We start from the raw sequence: 17,958 nt of genomic DNA on the forward strand, positions 1-17,958 counted from the left end.
GGAGGAAGGAGGTTAGAAGGAGGGAGGATGGAGGGAGGAAGGAGAGAGGAAGGAGGTTAGAAGGAGGGAGGAAGGAGGGAGGATGGAGGGAGGAAGGAGGTTAGAAGGAGGGAGGAAGGAGATTAGAAGGAGGGAGTGAGGAGGTTAGAAGGAGGGAGGATGGAGGGAGGAAGGAGGGAGGAAGGAGGTTAGAAGGAGGGAGGAAGGAGGTTAGAAGGAGGGAGGAAGGAGGGAGGAAGGAGGGAGTGAGGAGGTTAGAAGGAGGGAGGAAGGAGGTTAGAAGGAGGGAGGAAGGAGGGAGGAAGGAGGGAGGAAGGAGGGAGGAAGGAGGTTAGAAGGAGGGAGGAAGGAGGTTAGAAGGAGGGAGGAAGGAGGGAGGAAGGAGGGAGTGAGGAGGTTAGAAGGAGGGAGGATGGAGGGAGGAAGGAGGGAGGAAGGAGGTTAGAAGGAGGGAGGATGCAGAGAAAAGCGAGGGATGAGGAGAAAGAGGAGGTTCTTGTTGCTTGAAGAGAGAATCCTTCCTTCTCCTCCTCTTCAGATCTCAACTTCACTTCTCCTCCTCTTCTTCTCTTCTCTGTCGCTTGTTGTCGTCTTCCTCCTGCAGGAGAATCCCTCCGTCAGGTGGATGTGAGCTCACTACTCCTCCTCCTCCTCCTCCTCCTCCTCCTCTTCTTTTTGTCTTTGGTTTCTTCTTTGCTGAGGAGTGTTTGCTCGCTCTCCCTCCTCCCTCTCTTCTCTCTTTTTTCCCTCCCTCTCTCAATGCGCATTTTCTCTCAGTTGCAGCAGCCAATCAGAGAGCAGGGACGGCAGTTTCAGCCCGCCCCCCTGCTCTCCTCGAAGCTGTCAATCATCCAAGACTCACAGAGCTGAATGTAAATGCAGCCGAGACGACGAGCGGAGAAAATCATCATATTCATGTACTGATATAATAATAACAACAATAACAACAATAACAACAACAACAATAACAACAACAATAACAACAACAATAACAACAATAACAATAACAACAATAATAACAACAATAACAACAACAACAATAATAATAATAATAACAATAATAATAGTAATAATAATAGTAGTAATAACAACAACAACAATAACAACAATAACAACAACAACAACAATAACAACAACAATAACAATAACAACCATGATAATAATAATAATGAGTCCACAGTGAAACACAGACAGACTTCTGTAATGTTTTATATTTAATTAATTTCATTTATATTTCATTGATTTATATGTTTTTATACTTTATTACTGTTTTGAAATGTTACATTTAATATATTTTAACTAAATTTGTTTTTACTCACATTTAATATTTGTATAATGTTACAGAATTAAATATTTTATATTTAATGTATATAAATATATATATAGACGTGTTTTTTTATTCTTTATATATTTTAATAGGTACAATAAGTCAGATTTTACACATTTAATATAAACTAATAAAACATTTATTTCTCAGACATTTATATTTACCATTAACACATTTTATATGTTATATATATATATATATATATATATGTTGTATATATTCATTTTTCATCATTTTGTTTATTTCCATTACTTTTATATATTTTAACATATAACATTTTAAATTTAAGGTATTTCAATATTTAACATTTGATGTTTGTCTCATATCTGATCGTAAATATTAATTTATGATCATGTTTATAATCATAAGCTATGAAGAACAATGTTCATCCCTCCAGTAGAGTTCAGATCAATAGGATCAATAACAAGGCTGATCTGATTCTGGAGGGATGAACATCATTGATCATAAAGATCTTCCTCATGTAGTGCTGTGATGATGATGATGATGATGATGATGATGATGCAGAGCACTGTCTAACACGTCAGCTGGGTTGAGATCAGGTGACTGTGAAGGTCATAACATGTGATTCACATCATTTAATCTTCATCAAACCATCATCATCATCCTGGAAGAGACCACTCCCATCAGGATAAAGCTGATCACTCACAACTACTTTGTATTGATTAGCAGTGACCCTTCCCTCTAAGGGGACAAGTGGACCCAAACCCTGCCAGCATAACAGAGCCCCCAGACCCCCTCACTGTAGGGGTCCAGCATCCAGACCTGGACCAGTTTTCCTTTAATGTGTCACCGTCTGTATATACACAAACATTCATATGTGTGTGTATAAAAAAAATTAAAAACCACCCTCCCCATGGGGGGGTGGTGGTGTGTCTACCAGAGTTCTGGGAGTTTGAGGGTTCTGTGCAGTATCTTAGCTGTTCCTAGGACTGCGCTCTGCTCTCTCAGATGTTGTACCTGGAATCTGCTGGAGCCACTCTCCCAGTTTGTGGGTCACAGCCCCCAGTGCTCCCATTACTCCTGGCACCACCTTTACTTCCAACATCTTTTCTAGCTCCTCTTGGTATTTTTTGATCTTCTTGTGTTCCTTCTTCCTGATGTTTCTTGGGATCACTACGTCTATCACCACTGCCTTCTCCTGTTGTTTGTTGATCAACATGATGTGCGGTTGGTTCACCATCACCAGCTTGTCAGTCTGAATCTGGAAGTCCCACAGGACAGCCCCTTAGGAGGTGTCTTCCATTGTGACCTTGGGACCTCCAGCCCATACTCAGTGCAGATGTTCCTGTACACTATGCCAGCCACTTGGTTATGGCGTTCCATGTACGCTGTTCCTGCCTTCATCTTACACCCTGCTATTATGTGCTGAACTGTCTCAGGAGCATCTTTGCACAGCCTGCACCTGGGGTCCTGTCCGGTGTGGTAGATCTCCGCCTCTATTGATCTTGTACTGAGTGCCTGTTCTTGTGCTGCCATGATCAGTGCTTCTGTGCTGTCCTTCAGTCCAGCCTTTTCCAGCCACTGGTAGGATTTCTTGATATCAGCCACTTCCTCTATCTGTCGGTGGTACATGCCGTGTAGGGCTTGTCCCTCCATGATGGTTCCTCCTCTTCCTCTGCATCATCGGGTTTCTGCTGCCGTATTCCTGGATGTTGGTTGTTTCGTCCAGGACAGTCGATGACTGGCAGGGCGTACGTGTTGATGGCTCGTACCTTGTTCTTCCCATTCAGCAGACTTTTCAGGACCTGCCTTACTCTGTGTAGGTATTTGGCTGTGGCTGACTTCCTTGCGGCCTCCTCATGGTTCCCATTTGCCTGCAGGATGCCAAGGTATTTGTAGCTGTCCTGAACATCTGCAATGCTGCCTTCTGGTAGCTCAACCCCCTCGGTCCTGATCACCTTCCCTCTCTTTGATACCATCTGATCACACTTATCTAGTCTGAATGACCTTCCGATGTCGTTGCTGTAGATCCTGGTGATGTGGATCAGTGAGTCGATGTCTCGCTCATTCCTGGCGTACAGCTTGATGTCATCCATGTAGAAAAGGTGATTGATGGTTGTTCCACTATGGAACCGGTACCCGTAGCCACTCTTTGAGATGATCTGGCTGAGGGGGTTCAGGCCTATGCAGAACAGCAGCTGGGATAGTGCATCACCTTGGTATATGCTGCACTTGATGGTAACTTGTGCAGTTGGCTTTGAGTTGGCCTCCAGAGTTGTTTTCCACAGCCCCATTGAGTTCTTGATGAAGGCTCTTAGTGTTCTGTTGATGTTGTACATTTCCAAGCATTCCAGTATCCATGTGTGTGGCACTGAGTTGTAGGCTTTCTTGTAGTCAATCCAGGCGGTGCCTTGGTCCATCTGCCTGGTCTTGCAGTCTTGGGTGACTGCTCTATCGACCAGTAGCTGGTGCTTGGCTCCCCTGGCATTACTAGCAATTCCTTTCTGGGCTATGTGCCTATTCATCTTAGCTGCTAAGATGTCATGGTGCTTGACAGGAACTTCCATGTTGTACAGAGGCAGGTTATTGGCTGGTAGTTGGATGGAATTGCACCCTTCTGGGGGTCCGTCATGATCAGAACTGTCTGCCCTTGGGTTAACCACTCTGGGTGGGTCCCTTCCATCAGCAGTTGGTTCATTTGTGCTGCCAGGCATTTCTTTAGCCAGTAGGTGTGGATCATGTCTGTCCAGCTCTTCCTACCTGACACTCTTTATATACATATACACATTCTATATATACATATATATATTCTCTGCTGTACTCCATCTATGTCTTGTTCCAGTAGCCCATTTCTCATTAGGGTGTGCTGGTTCCCCAATACCTGACACGGACCTTGTTGACCCGGGTGATGTCTGAGCTGGTATGACTCTTGAGGCTAGCAGCATCAAGGACCTTGCCTAAAGGTCCACAATGGATATGTGTTACCCTGGCCGGGATTCGAACCCCCAAACGTCTGCACCAAAGACAGTAGTGTTAACCGCTGAGCTATCCAGCTGCCATAACCAAGTGGCTGGCATAGTGTACAGGAACACCTGCACTGAGTATGGGCTGGAGGTCCCAAGGTCACAATGGAAGACACCCCCTAAGGTGATTGAGAATGACCAAGCCAAGATCCTGTGGGACTTCCAGATCCAGACTGACAAACTGGTGATGGCTAACCAACCGGACATCATGTTGATCGACAAACAACAGAAGAAGCCAGCGGTGACAGACGTAGTGATCCCAAGCAACAGCAACATCAGGAAGAAGGAACACGAGAAGATCAAAAAATACCAAGAGGAGCTAGAAAAGATGTGGGGAGTAAAGGCAACAGTGGTGCCAGTAGTAATCGGAGCACTGGGGGCTGTGAACCACAAACTGGGAGAGTGGCTCCAGCAGATTCCAGGTACAACATCTGTCCAGAAGAGCGCAGTCCTAGGAACATCTAAGATACTGCACAGAACCCTCAAATGTTCGTTTAATGTGCTACAATACTGACATACAGAGTTCACTGGTGTTTTTGTTGAGTTGTGTGTGAATAATGAGTGAGTGAGTGAGTGAGTGTGGTACCTTCAGCAGATCTTTAGGGAAGTCTTTTCCATTGTTGAGTCCTTCCAGGTTGGAGATGAACTGACTGCTGGACATCCTCTTCCCCACGTTCTGCACACACACACACACGCACACACACAAGTGTGTCACTATCTGATCAACTCGACCACTTTAAAGTTCAGCTACAGCAGAACCAGAAACGCCAGACGATTGCACTGAAAACAGAAACAGCAGTTTGAAAACTTGGCACAGAGAATGTAAATGTGTCACTGTTTACTCCTCATATGTAACTGTCAACAATCCCACCATGCAATGCTCCACTTTTTACAGATGTGATTCTGCAGCAGATGTTGATGATGATCAAAGTTACTCTTCACTTAACTACTGACTGTCTGTCACACGGCTCATACTGGTGCTGCTGGTGTCTGTCACAGGGCTCATACTGGTGCTGCTGGTGTCTGTCATGGGGCTCGTACTGGTGCTGCTGGTGTCTGTCACACGGCTCATACTGGTGCTGCTGGTGTCTGTCACACGGCTCATACTGGTGCTAATGGTGTCTGTCACACGGCTCGTACTGGTGCTAATGGTGTCTGTCACACGGCTCGTACTGGTGCTAATGGTGTCTGTCACACGGCTCATACTGGTGCTGCTGGTGTCTGTCACACGGCTCATACTGGTGCTAATGGTGTCTGTCACGGGGCTCGTACTGGTGCTAATGGTGTCTGTCACACGGCTCATACTGGTGCTGCTGGTGTCTGTCACACGGCTCATACTGGTGCTAATGGTGTCTGTCACAGGGCTCGTACTGGTGCTAATGGTGTCTGTCACACGGCTCATACTGGTGCTAATGGTGTCTGTCACACGGCTCATACTGGTGCTAATGGTGTCTGTCACACGGCTCGTACTGGTGCTAATGGTGTCTGTCACAGGGCTCGTACTGGTGCTAATGGTGTCTGTCACACGGCTCGTACTGGTGCTGCTGGTGTCTGTCACGGGGCTCATACTGGTGCTGCTGGTGTCTGTCACGGGGCTCGTACTGGTGCTGCTGGTGTCTGTCACAGGGCTCGTACTGGTGCTGCTGGTGTCTGTCACAGGGCTCGTACTGGTGCTAATGGTGTCTGTCACGGGGCTCGTACTGGTGCTGCTGGTGTCTGTCACAGGGCTCGTACTGGTGCTAATGGTGTCTGTCACGGGGCTCGTACTGGTGCTGCTGGTGTCTGTCACGGGGCTCGTACTGGTGCTGCTGGTGTCTGTCACACGGCTCGTACTGGTGCTGCTGGTGTCTGTCACGGGGCTCGTACTGGTGCTAATGGTGTCTGTCACACGGCTCGTACTGGTGCTGCTGGTGTCTGTCACGGGGCTCGTACTGGTGCTGCTGGTGTCTGTCACAGGGCTCATACTGGTGCTGCTGGTGTCTGTCACACGGCTCGTACTGGTGCTGCTGGTGTCTGTCACGGGGCTCATACTGGTGCTGCTGGTGTCTGTCACGGGGCTCGTACTGGTGCTGCTGGTGTCTGTCACAGGGCTCGTACTGGTGCTGCTGGTGTCTGTCACAGGGCTCGTACTGGTGCTAATGGTGTCTGTCACGGGGCTCGTACTGGTGCTGCTGGTGTCTGTCACAGGGCTCGTACTGGTGCTGCTGGTGTCTGTCACGGGGCTCGTACTGGTGCTGCTGGTGTCTGTCACGGGGCTCGTACTGGTGCTGCTGGTGTCTGTCACACGGCTCGTACTGGTGCTGCTGGTGTCTGTCACGGGGCTCGTACTGGTGCTAATGGTGTCTGTCACACGGCTCGTACTGGTGCTGCTGGTGTCTGTCACAGGGCTCGTACTGGTGCTGCTGGTGTCTGTCACAGGGCTCATACTGGTGCTGCTGGTGTCTGTCACAGGGCTCATACTGGTGCTGCTGGTGTCTGTCACGGGGCTCGTACTGGTGTTGCTGGTGTCTATCACACGGCTCCTACTGGTGCTAATGGTGTCTGTCACGGGGCTCATACTGGTGCTAATGGTGTCTGTCACGGGGCTCGTACTGGTGCTAATGGTGTCTGTCACACGGCTCGTACTGGTGCTGCTGGTGTCTGTCACACGGCTCGTACTGGTGCTGCTGGTGTCTGTCACGGGGCTCGTACTGGTGCTGCTGGTGTCTGTCACGGGGCTCGTACTGGTGCTAATGGTGTCTGTCACACGGCTCGTACTGGTGCTGCTGGTGTCTGTCACACGGCTCATACTGGTGCTAATGGTGTCTGTCACGGGGCTCGTACTGGTGCTGCTGGTGTCTGTCACGGGGCTCGTACTGGTGCTGCTGGTGTCTGTCACGGGGCTCGTACTGGTGTTGCTGGTGTCTATCACACGGCTCCTACTGGTGCTAATGGTGTCTGTCACGGGGCTCGTACTGGTGCTAATGGTGTCTGTCACACGGCTCGTACTGGTGCTAATGGTGTCTGTCACAGGGCTCGTACTGGTGCTGCTGGTGTCTGTCACGGGGCTCGTACTGGTGCTGCTGGTGTCTGTCACGGGGCTCGTACTGGTGTTGCTGGTGTCTATCACACGGCTCCTACTGGTGCTAATGGTGTCTGTCACGGGGCTCGTACTGGTGCTAATGGTGTCTGTCACGGGGCTTGTACTGGTGTTGCTGGTGTCTATCACACGGCTCGTACTGGTGCTAATGGTGTCTGTCACACGGCTCGTACTGGTGCTAATGGTGTCTGTCACAGGGCTCGTACTGGTGCTGCTGGTGTCTGTCACGGGGCTCGTACTGGTGCTGCTGGTGTCTGTCACGGGGCTCGTACTGGTGTTGCTGGTGTCTATCACACGGCTCCTACTGGTGCTAATGGTGTCTGTCACGGGGCTCGTACTGGTGCTAATGGTGTCTGTCACGGGGCTCGTACTGGTGCTAATGGTGTCAAATTTTATTTTTGATTACTATTTTGGCTTCCAACGATTATGAAAACAAGATAATCGAGATAAAACGATTATTGTTCATTATTGTCATTTTGTAATGATGCTCTCGTTTTGTCTTGTGTTCAGCTGCACAGATAAGAAACACCTCTGCTGACAGGATGTATCACTCTATTTGGAAAAAAAATAGCAACCAGTGTATGAGCTGCGTTAGCGCCACCTTCTGCTTTGGACTGTGGACCAAAGGTTAAATCCTGCACATTAATCCTGTCTGTCTAATAAACTCAACAAAACTTGGCCGGTTCATTAAAGTTTTAATGCTGAGCTCCTGAACTCGTCTTCCTCAGTTCTTCCTTCATATATTGTCTTTCTTGATCATTTGTACAATCTATGATTGCATGTGTAAGAGTCTCCTCAGCCATCTGGAAAGAAATGTGTGCATATATCGGCGTCGGCAAAAATGAGATGGAAAATATCGGATATCAGCAAAAAATCCCAAATCGTGCATCCCTAAAACACCTGTACAGTGAGATATTTCTGTGATTTAAACAGCTGTCTGAGCAGATTACGCTTCACTAAATGCAACAGAAACAGACTTGAAGTGTAAAAACATGGAGGGTCTCATGGAGTCAATGTCAACTGCTACGTTTAATAAAATGGAAGCGTTACCTTTCAGTGTGAACAGCTGAGATTATTAATATTACCCTTCATCGAATAACTGAGATTATGAGATTATTAATAATACCTTTCAGTGAACAGCTGAGATTATTAATATTACCTTTCATCGAATAACTGAGATTATGAGATTATTAATAATACCTTTCAGTGAACAGCTGAGATTATTAATAATACCTTTCATCGAATAACTGAGATTATGAGATTATTAATAATACCTTTCATCGAATAACTGAGATTATGAGATTATTAATAATACCTTTCAGTGAACATCTGAGAATATTAATATTACCTTTCATCGAATAACTGAGATTATGAGATTATTAATATTACCTTTCAGTGAATAACTGAGATTATGAGATTATTAATATTACCTTTCAGTGAATAACTGAGATTATGAGATTATTAATAATACCTTTCATCGAATAACTGAGATTATGAGATTATTAATATTACCTTTCAGTGAATAACTGAGATTAAGAGATTATTAATATTACCTTTCAGTGAATAACTGAGATTATGAGATTATTAATAATACCTTTCAGTGAACAGCTGCTGAACAGACATGAGTTAACTACTGTATAACTGGAGGAGGACAGACAGGTTTATGTGACAAACTGCTTCTTCATTTCACCAAATAAGGAGTTCCTGTCTGACTCTGCAGTCAGCTGATACATCAGCTGATACATCAGCTGATACATCAGCTGATGTATCAGCTGATGTATCAGCTGATGTATCAGCTGACTCTGAACACTCAGAGAGAAAAAGGTTTAAATTGACTCACGTTTCCATGCAGGTCTGTGTTCAACAGCATCACAGCACAGGTCAGAGTGTGGACACTGTCTGAAAGACAGACAGGCAGGAGAGACAGACAGGTGAGAACCAAGAGAAAATCATGATACTGCAGACAGACAGACAGAGAGACAGACAGACAGGCAGAGAGACAGACAGACAGAGAGACAGAGAGACAGACAGACAGACAGAGAGACAGACAGACAGACAGGCAGAGAGACAGACAGACAGAGAGACAGAGAGACAGACAGACAGACAGACAGAGAGACAGACAGACAGAGAGACAGAGAGACAGACAGACAGACAGACAGAGAGACAGACAGACAGGCAGAGAGACAGGCAGAGAGACAGGCAGACAGAGAGACAGGCAGAGAGACAGGCAGGCAGACAGACAGGCAGACAGAGAGACAGGCAGAGAGACAGACAGACAGAGAGACAGGCAGACAGAGAGACAGGCAGAGAGACAGACAGACAGACAGACAGGCAGACAGAGAGACAGGCAGACAGACAGGCAGACAGAGAGACAGACAGACAGACAGAGAGACAGGCAGACAGAGAGACAGACAGACAGACAGGCAGACAGACAGGCAGACAGAGAGACAGACAGACAGAGAGACAGACAGACAGGCAGACAGACAGGCAGACAGAGAGACAGGCAGAGAGACAGGCAGACAGAGAGACAGACAGACAGACAGGCAGACAGACAGGCAGACAGAGAGACAGACAGACAGACAGAGAGACAGGCAGACAGAGAGACAGGCAGAGAGACAGACAGACAGACAGGCAGACAGACAGACAGGCAGACAGAGAGACAGACAGACAGAGAGACAGGCAGACAGAGAGACAGGCAGAGAGACAGACAGACAGACAGACAGAGAGACAGGCAGACAGAGAGACAGGCAGAGAGACAGACAGACAGACAGGCAGACAGACAGACAGGCAGACAGACAGGCAGACAGAGAGACAGACAGACAGAGAGACAGGCAGACAGAGAGACAGGCAGACAGACAGACAGACAGACAGACAGAGAGACAGGCAGACAGAGAGACAGGCAGAGAGACAGACAGACAGACAGGCAGACAGACAGACAGGCAGACAGACAGGCAGACAGAGAGACAGACAGACAGAGAGACAGGCAGACAGAGAGACAGGCAGAGAGAGAGACAGACAGAGAGACAGGCAGAGAGACAGGCAGGCAGAGAGACAGGCAGAGAGACAGACAGACAGAAGACAGAGAGACAGACAGACAGAAGACAGAGAGACAGACAGACAGACAGAAGACAGAGAGACAGACAGACAGAGAGACAGGCAGGCAGAGAGACAGGCAGAGAGACAGACAGACAGAAGACAGAGAGACAGACAGACAGAAGACAGAGAGATAGACAGACAGACAGAAGACAGAGAGACAGACAGACAGAAGACAGAGAGACAGACAGACAGAGAGACAGGCAGACAGAGAGACAGACAGACAGAGAGACAGGAAGACAGAGAGACAGACAGACAGACAGACAGACAGGCAGACAGAGAGACAGGCAGACAGAGAGACAGGCAGACAGGCAGACAGACAGACAGGCAGACAGAGAGACAGGCAGACAGAGAGACAGACAGACAGAGAGACAGACAGACAGAGAGACAGACAGACAGACAGGTACCTTCAGTTGTCTCACTCTCAGGGTTACTCTGCATGTATCTCCTGGAGAAGTGAGCGAGGATTCTCTCTCTCTCCTGAGTTTCTCCCATCAGAGCAAACTGCCTCAGAAACATCCTGAAACAACAACGCTTGGTTAACGAGCTCGTTAGTGACCTGAAGGAGCCAATGACCAGCTTGTTAGTGACCTGAAGGAGCTGATAACCAGCTCGTTAGTGACCTGAAGGAGCTGATGACCAGCTCGTTAGTGAGCTGAAAGAGCTGATGACCAGCTCGTTAGTGACCTGAAGGAGCTGATAACCAGCTCGTTAGTGACCTTAAGGAGCTCGTTAGTGAGCTGAAGGAGCTGATGACCAGCTCATTAGTGAGTTGGAGGAGCTGATAACCAGCTCGTTAGTGACCTGAAGGAGCTGATGACCAGCTCGTTAGTGACCTGAAGGAGCTCGTTAGTGAGCTGAAGGAGCTGATGACCAGCTCATTAGTGACCTTAATGAGCTGATAACCAGCTCGTTAGTGACCTGAAGGAGCTCGTTAGTGACCTGAAGGAGCCGATGACCAGCTCGTTAGTGACCTTAAGGAGCTCGTTAGTGAGCTGAAGGAGCTGATGACCAGCTTGTTAGTGAGCTGAAAGAGCCGATGACCAGCTCGTAAGTGACCTTAAGGAGCTCGTTAGTGAGCTGAAGGAGCTGATGACCAGCTCATTAGTGACCTTATGGAGCTGATGACCAGCTCGTTAGTGACCTTAAGGAGCTCGTTAGTGAGCTGAAAGAGCTGATGACCAGCTCATTAGTGACCTTAATGAGCTGATAACCAGCTCGTTAGTGACCTGAAGGAGCTGATGACCAGCTCGTTAGTGAGTTGGAGGAGCTGATAACCAGCTCGTTAGTGAGTTGGAGGAGCTGATAACCAGCTCGTTAGTGACCTTAAGGAGCTCGTTAGTGACCTTAAGGAGCTGATGACCAGCTCGTTAGTGAGTTGGAGGAGCTGATAACCAGCTCGTTAGTGAGTTGGAGGAGCTGATAACCAGCTCGTTAGTGACCTTAAGGAGCTGATAACCAGCTCGTTAGTGACCTTAAGGAGCTGATGACCAGCTCGTTAGTGACCTTAAGGAGCTCGTTAGTGAGCTGAAGGAGCTGATGACCAGCTCATTAGTGTCCTTAATGAGCTGATAACCAGCTCGTTAGTGACCTTAATGAGCTGATAACCAGCTCGTTAGTGAGCTGAAGGAGCTGATGACCAGCTCATTAGTGACCTTAATGAGCTGATGACCAGCTCGTTAGTGACCATAAGAAGCTCATTAGTGAGCTGAAGGAGCTGATGACCAGCTTGTTAGTGAGTTGGAGGAGCTGATGACCAGCTCGTTAGTGACCTTAATGAGCTGATAACCAGCTCGTTAGTGACCTTAAGGAGCTCGTTAGTGAGCTGAAGGAGCTGATGACCAGCTCGTTAGTGACCTTAAGGAGCTCGTTAGTGACCTTAAGGAGCTGATTACCAGCTCGTTAGTGACCTTTAGGAGCTGATAACCAGCTCGTTAGTGACCTTAAGGAGCTCGTTAGTGACCTTAAGGAGCTCGTTAGTGACCTTAAGGAGCTGATAACCAGCTCGTTAGTGACCTTAAGGAGCTCGTTAGTGAGCTGAAGGAGCTGATGACCAGCTCGTTAGTGAGCTGAAGGAGCTGATAACCAGCTCGTTAGTGACCTTAAGGAGCTCGTTAGTGACCTTAAGGAGCTGATAACCAGCTCGTTAGTGACCTTAAGGAGCTCGTTAGTGACCTTAAGGAGCTGATAACCAGCTCGTTAGTGACCTTAAGGAGCTCGTTAGTGAGCTGAAGGAGCTGATGACCAGCTCGTTAGTGACCTTAAGGAGCTCGTTAGTGACCTTAAGGAGCTGATTACCAGCTCGTTAGTGACCTTTAGGAGCTGATAACCAGCTCGTTAGTGACCTTAAGGAGCTCGTTAGTGACCTTAAGGAGCTCGTTAGTGACCTTAAGGAGCTGATAACCAGCTCGTTAGTGACCTTAAGGAGCTCGTTAGTGAGCTGAAGGAGCTGATGACCAGCTCGTTAGTGAGCTGAAGGAGCTGATAACCAGCTCGTTAGTGACCTTAAGGAGCTCGTTAGTGACCTTAAGGAGCTGATAACCAGCTCGTTAGTGACCTTAAGGAGCTCGTTAGTGACCTTAAGGAGCTGATAACCAGCTCGTTAGTGACCTTAAGGAGCTCGTTAGTGAGCTGAAGGAGCTGATGACCAGCTCGTTAGTGAGCTGAAGGAGCTGATGACCAGCTCGTTAGTGAGCTGAAGGAGCTGATAACCAGCTCGTTAGTGACCTTAAGGAGCTCGTTAGTGACCTTAAGGAGCTGATAACCAGCTCGTTAGTGACCTTAAGGAGCTCGTTAGTGACCTTAAGGAGCTGATAACCAGCTCGTTAGTGACCTTAAGGAGCTCGTTAGTGAGCTGAAGGAGCTGATGACCAGCTCGTTAGTGAGCTGAAGGAGCTGATGACCAGCTCGTTAGTGAGTTGAAGGAGTGAATGCAGATGAAATTGAGGAGTGATTAATACAATAATAATGAAAATGATAGTTAGTTGCAGCCCTTCTCAGGACATGTAGTGGATCAGACTCTGTATCAATAGATAATCAATAATAAAGGACTCAGATTGGGATCAGGCTCATAGGGTTAGAAGCAGAGAACTGACCTGAGCGCCTGGTCGATGGTCAGACCAGAGAAGTTAAAGTTGCTGAGATATTCTTCTGCGACCATCTGACTGAACTCGTTACTGTGGAGACAGAGAGGCAGCCAAACGTCAATCAAACTGAATTATTTTAATTATTAACGACAGGAACACACACGTACTTCTTGCCGAGGTGTCGAGCCACGTCAGACTTCCTGAAGCCGTCCAGGCCGTAGAGGCGTTTGGCGAGCCGTCTGGCGGCCTGCAGGTCGGCCTTCGTACCGTTCGCCAGCGCGTCGTCGCTGCCGCCGAGCGCCAGGCGCTCCGCCACGTCGGCCTGCGGGTACAGCAGCTCAGGGGGGCGGTTCACCGGACGCTCCCTGATACAACACAGAGAGGGAGGAGGCAGCATGTCAGGACTTTCACATCCTTATTCTCCTAACTAACGGGTTCGTTCCTCTTCACACTTCCTCCTTTCAACTAAAGCCTGTCAGATACAACACACTGTTATCATATTTATAATTAATGTCAACTAAAACCAACAGATACAGACTGTTATCATATTTTTTGTTATATCAGCTGTTTTTAATGAGAACAAACAAGGTGATTATGAATTAATTATAACATTTTATTCAGCAATTTGATTTACTGAAAACTGTTACCAGAAACCGAGAGGTCAAAGGTCACAACACAGAGCAGAACTGAAGATCATGTTGATGATTTAACCTCGTAGACTTTTTCTTTAGTATCAGCAGTAATCTGGTGAGTGTTGTGTGTTGCCGTGGTTACCGTGTAAACAGGGAGTGCGAGGTGTGAGTAGTCATGGTGCAGATTAATAGAATAATATGATGACATCACACTTCAGGAAGCAGAACAGCCGACTGACTGAAAACTTTCTGTTTAATTAATAAAATGTAAGAAAATGTTCCTGCAGGACACAACGACGCTTTATTTCAAACAGCAAACACTGGTTTGAAACATTTGGTTTAATCAAAGTTTAATAAATTCCATCTGAAATCTCTGAGTCCAGCTGAGACGTGATATCAGACAAACCTGTGATATCTGAGTTTCCCCGGATGAAAACAGCTGTTTCTGCTCTCTACCAGCTCCTGAAGGAAATATCTGACTCTTTAGCTGCTAAATGCTCCACTATGTTCACCAGCTAGTCTACAGCTAACTGTGAGCAGGTAGTGAACAGTGGCGACGCTATGAGACGCTGAGAGTGAACCAGAACAGTAAAGTTGCAGCCGGACAGATAAACAATGAGCTGAAACTCACTATAAAGCTCCGTAAAGCCGAGAGGAGCTGCAGAGTCTCTGTAGGTTCAATAACACATCACACACTGACACATCAGACTGAGGACAGAAACACGTGTCTAATTCATGCTGGTTTAAAGCTGAAATACTCAAAATGACTCAAAAATGATTATTTTAAAAGGAGGATCAACTCAACAGTCAAATTTGAACACAGTTTGTCAGAATTCAGACTCATATCAGCTGTTTTTAGTTTCCTGATTCTCATATCTGATGATAAACAAACATCAAACAACCAGCTCCACCTGTCCTCGATGCAAATCATCACATCCAGACAAATCACATGCAAACTCCACTAAGTTTCATCAAGCAAACTTCATACATGTTCTCTGCTTCTGGTCTGTGTGAACATGTAGAGCTGATGTTTCCTTTAACAGCCTCGCTGACTGCAGACTATTTATAACTGCAGACTTTCTGCTGCATCGACCGGCGTCCCCTCAGGGATCAATACAGCCTCCTGTCCTCTCACTCCACCCGGGCAGAGAGCCGTATTATTATTAATGTAACGCACCTCTCCGCTGCCGCTGCCGCTGTGATACTGTGTCCGTTCTCCATCAGCTGATCTTCAACAAACTCTGTTTAACAGCTCGACCGTCGGGAGGAAACGTCAGAGTTGTGAATGAGAGCCAGAAAGAGGGAAGTGGTTGAAGAGCAGCGTGGACTTCATCTGCTTCCCTTCATGCTCTGAACTTCCCTCCACACACTCGTCAGGTGTTCCAGGTCAACGTCAAACTACTCTCATCTTTCTTCTGCATATTTAAACACATATTTAGAGTTCTTCATCATAGCTACTCCTCCTCCTCCTGTGAGATGCTGTATGATGATGAGGTGAAAATAACCTGATGATGTCATAGTGATGTCATCAGACAATAGCCTTCTGACATTTGAAAGTCTGTGTTACAAACATGAGGTGTAAAGAGGAGTGAGTGAGTGTTTAAAGGCAGGAAGACACTCTCCAGGGGCATTATGGGAAATGTAGGATCCAATGTTTCCACCTCTGCTACTCAGATTCTATTCTTCTGTTTTATATATTGCTTCTGAAAATGTATTTTTACATTATTCCCTTTTTCAATTTTAGATTTTGGTGTTTTTTGTGTTTTCATTTTGTCATTGTAGAGAACTTCCTGGTGCTACATAAATAACCTTTATTATTCTTATGATCTGAACCATCTCCCAGCAGTCTTACTGCTGTATGGAAGTGAAACGGGTGTGAACTGAGAAAAGTTCATGGATTCATGTTTCTCACAGTTTCTGATCAACATGAAACTCGTCTGGTTGAAAATGCATGAAAATGCCAAAATCCATTAATTCAGAGATCAATAGCGTTTGGGAGTCAACCTCTGTGTGGTTGCCGGGGAAACGTCTCGGTAACTTAGCGTTTCTCGAGCTGCAGCGAGGAGTCGACTCATCGATGAGGAAACTTTTTAAAGCAAAAATGTCAAATATTTAATGACTTCAGCTTCTCATATTTAAGATTCAGCTGATAGTAACGACAGTAAACTAGATCTAAACTGAAGGAGTTACAGCAGCTGGACGCGAGGAGACGTCATGACCTCCGCTGCTCTGAGTAACACATGATGATCGATCTGAACCAGAACACGGACGATGACTCGGCCCTGATTCTGATCTGATGACGGATCACGTGTGAACAGTTTGATCGGCTTCATGCTGCTCAGTAACTCTGCTGTTTGTCTTTATTACGTCGTCACTGTTGTATATTTCATTCAACATTATTTAATTATTTATTGCACATTTAATTTTGCTCGTTACCTTCATATATTTCATTTGTATGTAAAGTCAATCCTTCATGTCAGGTTTTACATCCCATTTCACAACTATTATTATTCCATTCTGTAAATAGATTTAAGATTTAATTGTAATATTATTGTTTATTTCATTATTTATTATGACCTTACTTTTGCTCTATTTATATTCTTTATTCTTCTTTGTGTGTTGTATACTAATAATAAACCGAGTCTGATGAGTCCAGTTCATAAATATATGAAAACATGAAGAAGAAACATCATAAACAACTAACAACTGACCAACCTCAATATGTTTAGTCTTAATTATGGGACTGAACTTGTTCCATTCAGTCTGACGCTGCTTTGCTCCCGCCTCCACAGCCGGAGAGAGAGAGCAGAGTGAATGTGAGTCCGGATGTTTCTGTCCAACACCACCCATTCAACCAGGACAGAAATAACCTCTCCAGCAGCAGCGGCAAGGGAACCTCACTCAACAGGACGCCAGGAAACGCTTGTTTTCTTATTTTTCTTACCCAGCAGCCACCGGGGGGCCGGTCCATCTCTGGCTGCAGCGCTCACGTCCACTGATTCAACAGAAACAGACACACAGGTCCAGATGATGGAAGCTGGAGAGTATTTATGTGTCTGCTGCTGCTTTTAGTCCATCTGACTAAAACAAATCTACTGTTTCCCTTGTTTAGAATTAAAACGTGCAGTCCCTCCAAGATATGAAGAAATATTATAAAGTCGTATACGCAGACTGATTAAAACAGCTGCTGACATGCTGCATTCACGAACAAATAATATAAACTACCTAATCAGAAATGAACTTTGTTGCACAACAGTCAGGTTTAGTGACGGCAACTATTTCATGTTGAACAACTCAATGACTGTATGATGGATTGATCAGAGAAAGAGGAAAAGAAAGACTTCCTTTCTTTCTCTCTGTCCTGTTTTGTGTTTCAGACGTAGATCCAAAGAGAAAACAGGCAAAGAGAGAGAATGATGAACAAATATAGAGAAAGACTTCATGAAACAGACACACTGTTATTTTCCAGGGTGTGTCAGTCAGCTTTCATTCATCCAGTCTGAAACCACAACAAGCAAACTGCCGACACAACACACCAACATTCAGATTAAACACTGACACACAACACACCAACATTCAGATTAAACACTGACACACAACACACCAACATTCAGATTAAACACTGACACACAACACACCAACATTCAGATTAAAACAAATAGAAGAAACATCTTCCTGTTGGTCCAGTTTGAAATGACCAGTCTGTTCTTATTCTATTTCAGTTTCTGTCATTAAATCTCATGTTCAGACTCAAACC

The 17,958-nt window shown here is 46.3% G+C and overlaps 1 protein-coding gene across 2 annotated transcripts in view; it reads right to left on the reverse strand.

The window, feature by feature from the left end:
- The window catches only part of psda (pleckstrin and Sec7 domain containing a), a 91,443-nt gene that overhangs the window by 21,474 nt on the left and 52,011 nt on the right, over window positions 1–17,958 (reverse strand). For both annotated transcript variants that reach the window (XM_044372846.1, XM_044372847.1), the window contains exons 8-12: window positions 13,737–13,934; window positions 13,579–13,659; window positions 10,891–11,003; window positions 9,231–9,289; window positions 4,898–4,987 (exon numbers count right to left, since the gene is read on the reverse strand). In XM_044372846.1, coding sequence (XP_044228781.1) covers window positions 4,898–4,987; window positions 9,231–9,289; window positions 10,891–11,003; window positions 13,579–13,659; window positions 13,737–13,934 — 541 coding nt within the window. The remainder of the gene's footprint in view (window positions 1–4,897; window positions 4,988–9,230; window positions 9,290–10,890; window positions 11,004–13,578; window positions 13,660–13,736; window positions 13,935–17,958) is intronic.

Source organism: Thunnus albacares, chromosome 14 (genome assembly GCF_914725855.1).
Source record: "Thunnus albacares chromosome 14, fThuAlb1.1, whole genome shotgun sequence".
Lineage (NCBI taxonomy): Eukaryota > Metazoa > Chordata > Actinopteri > Scombriformes > Scombridae > Thunnus > Thunnus albacares.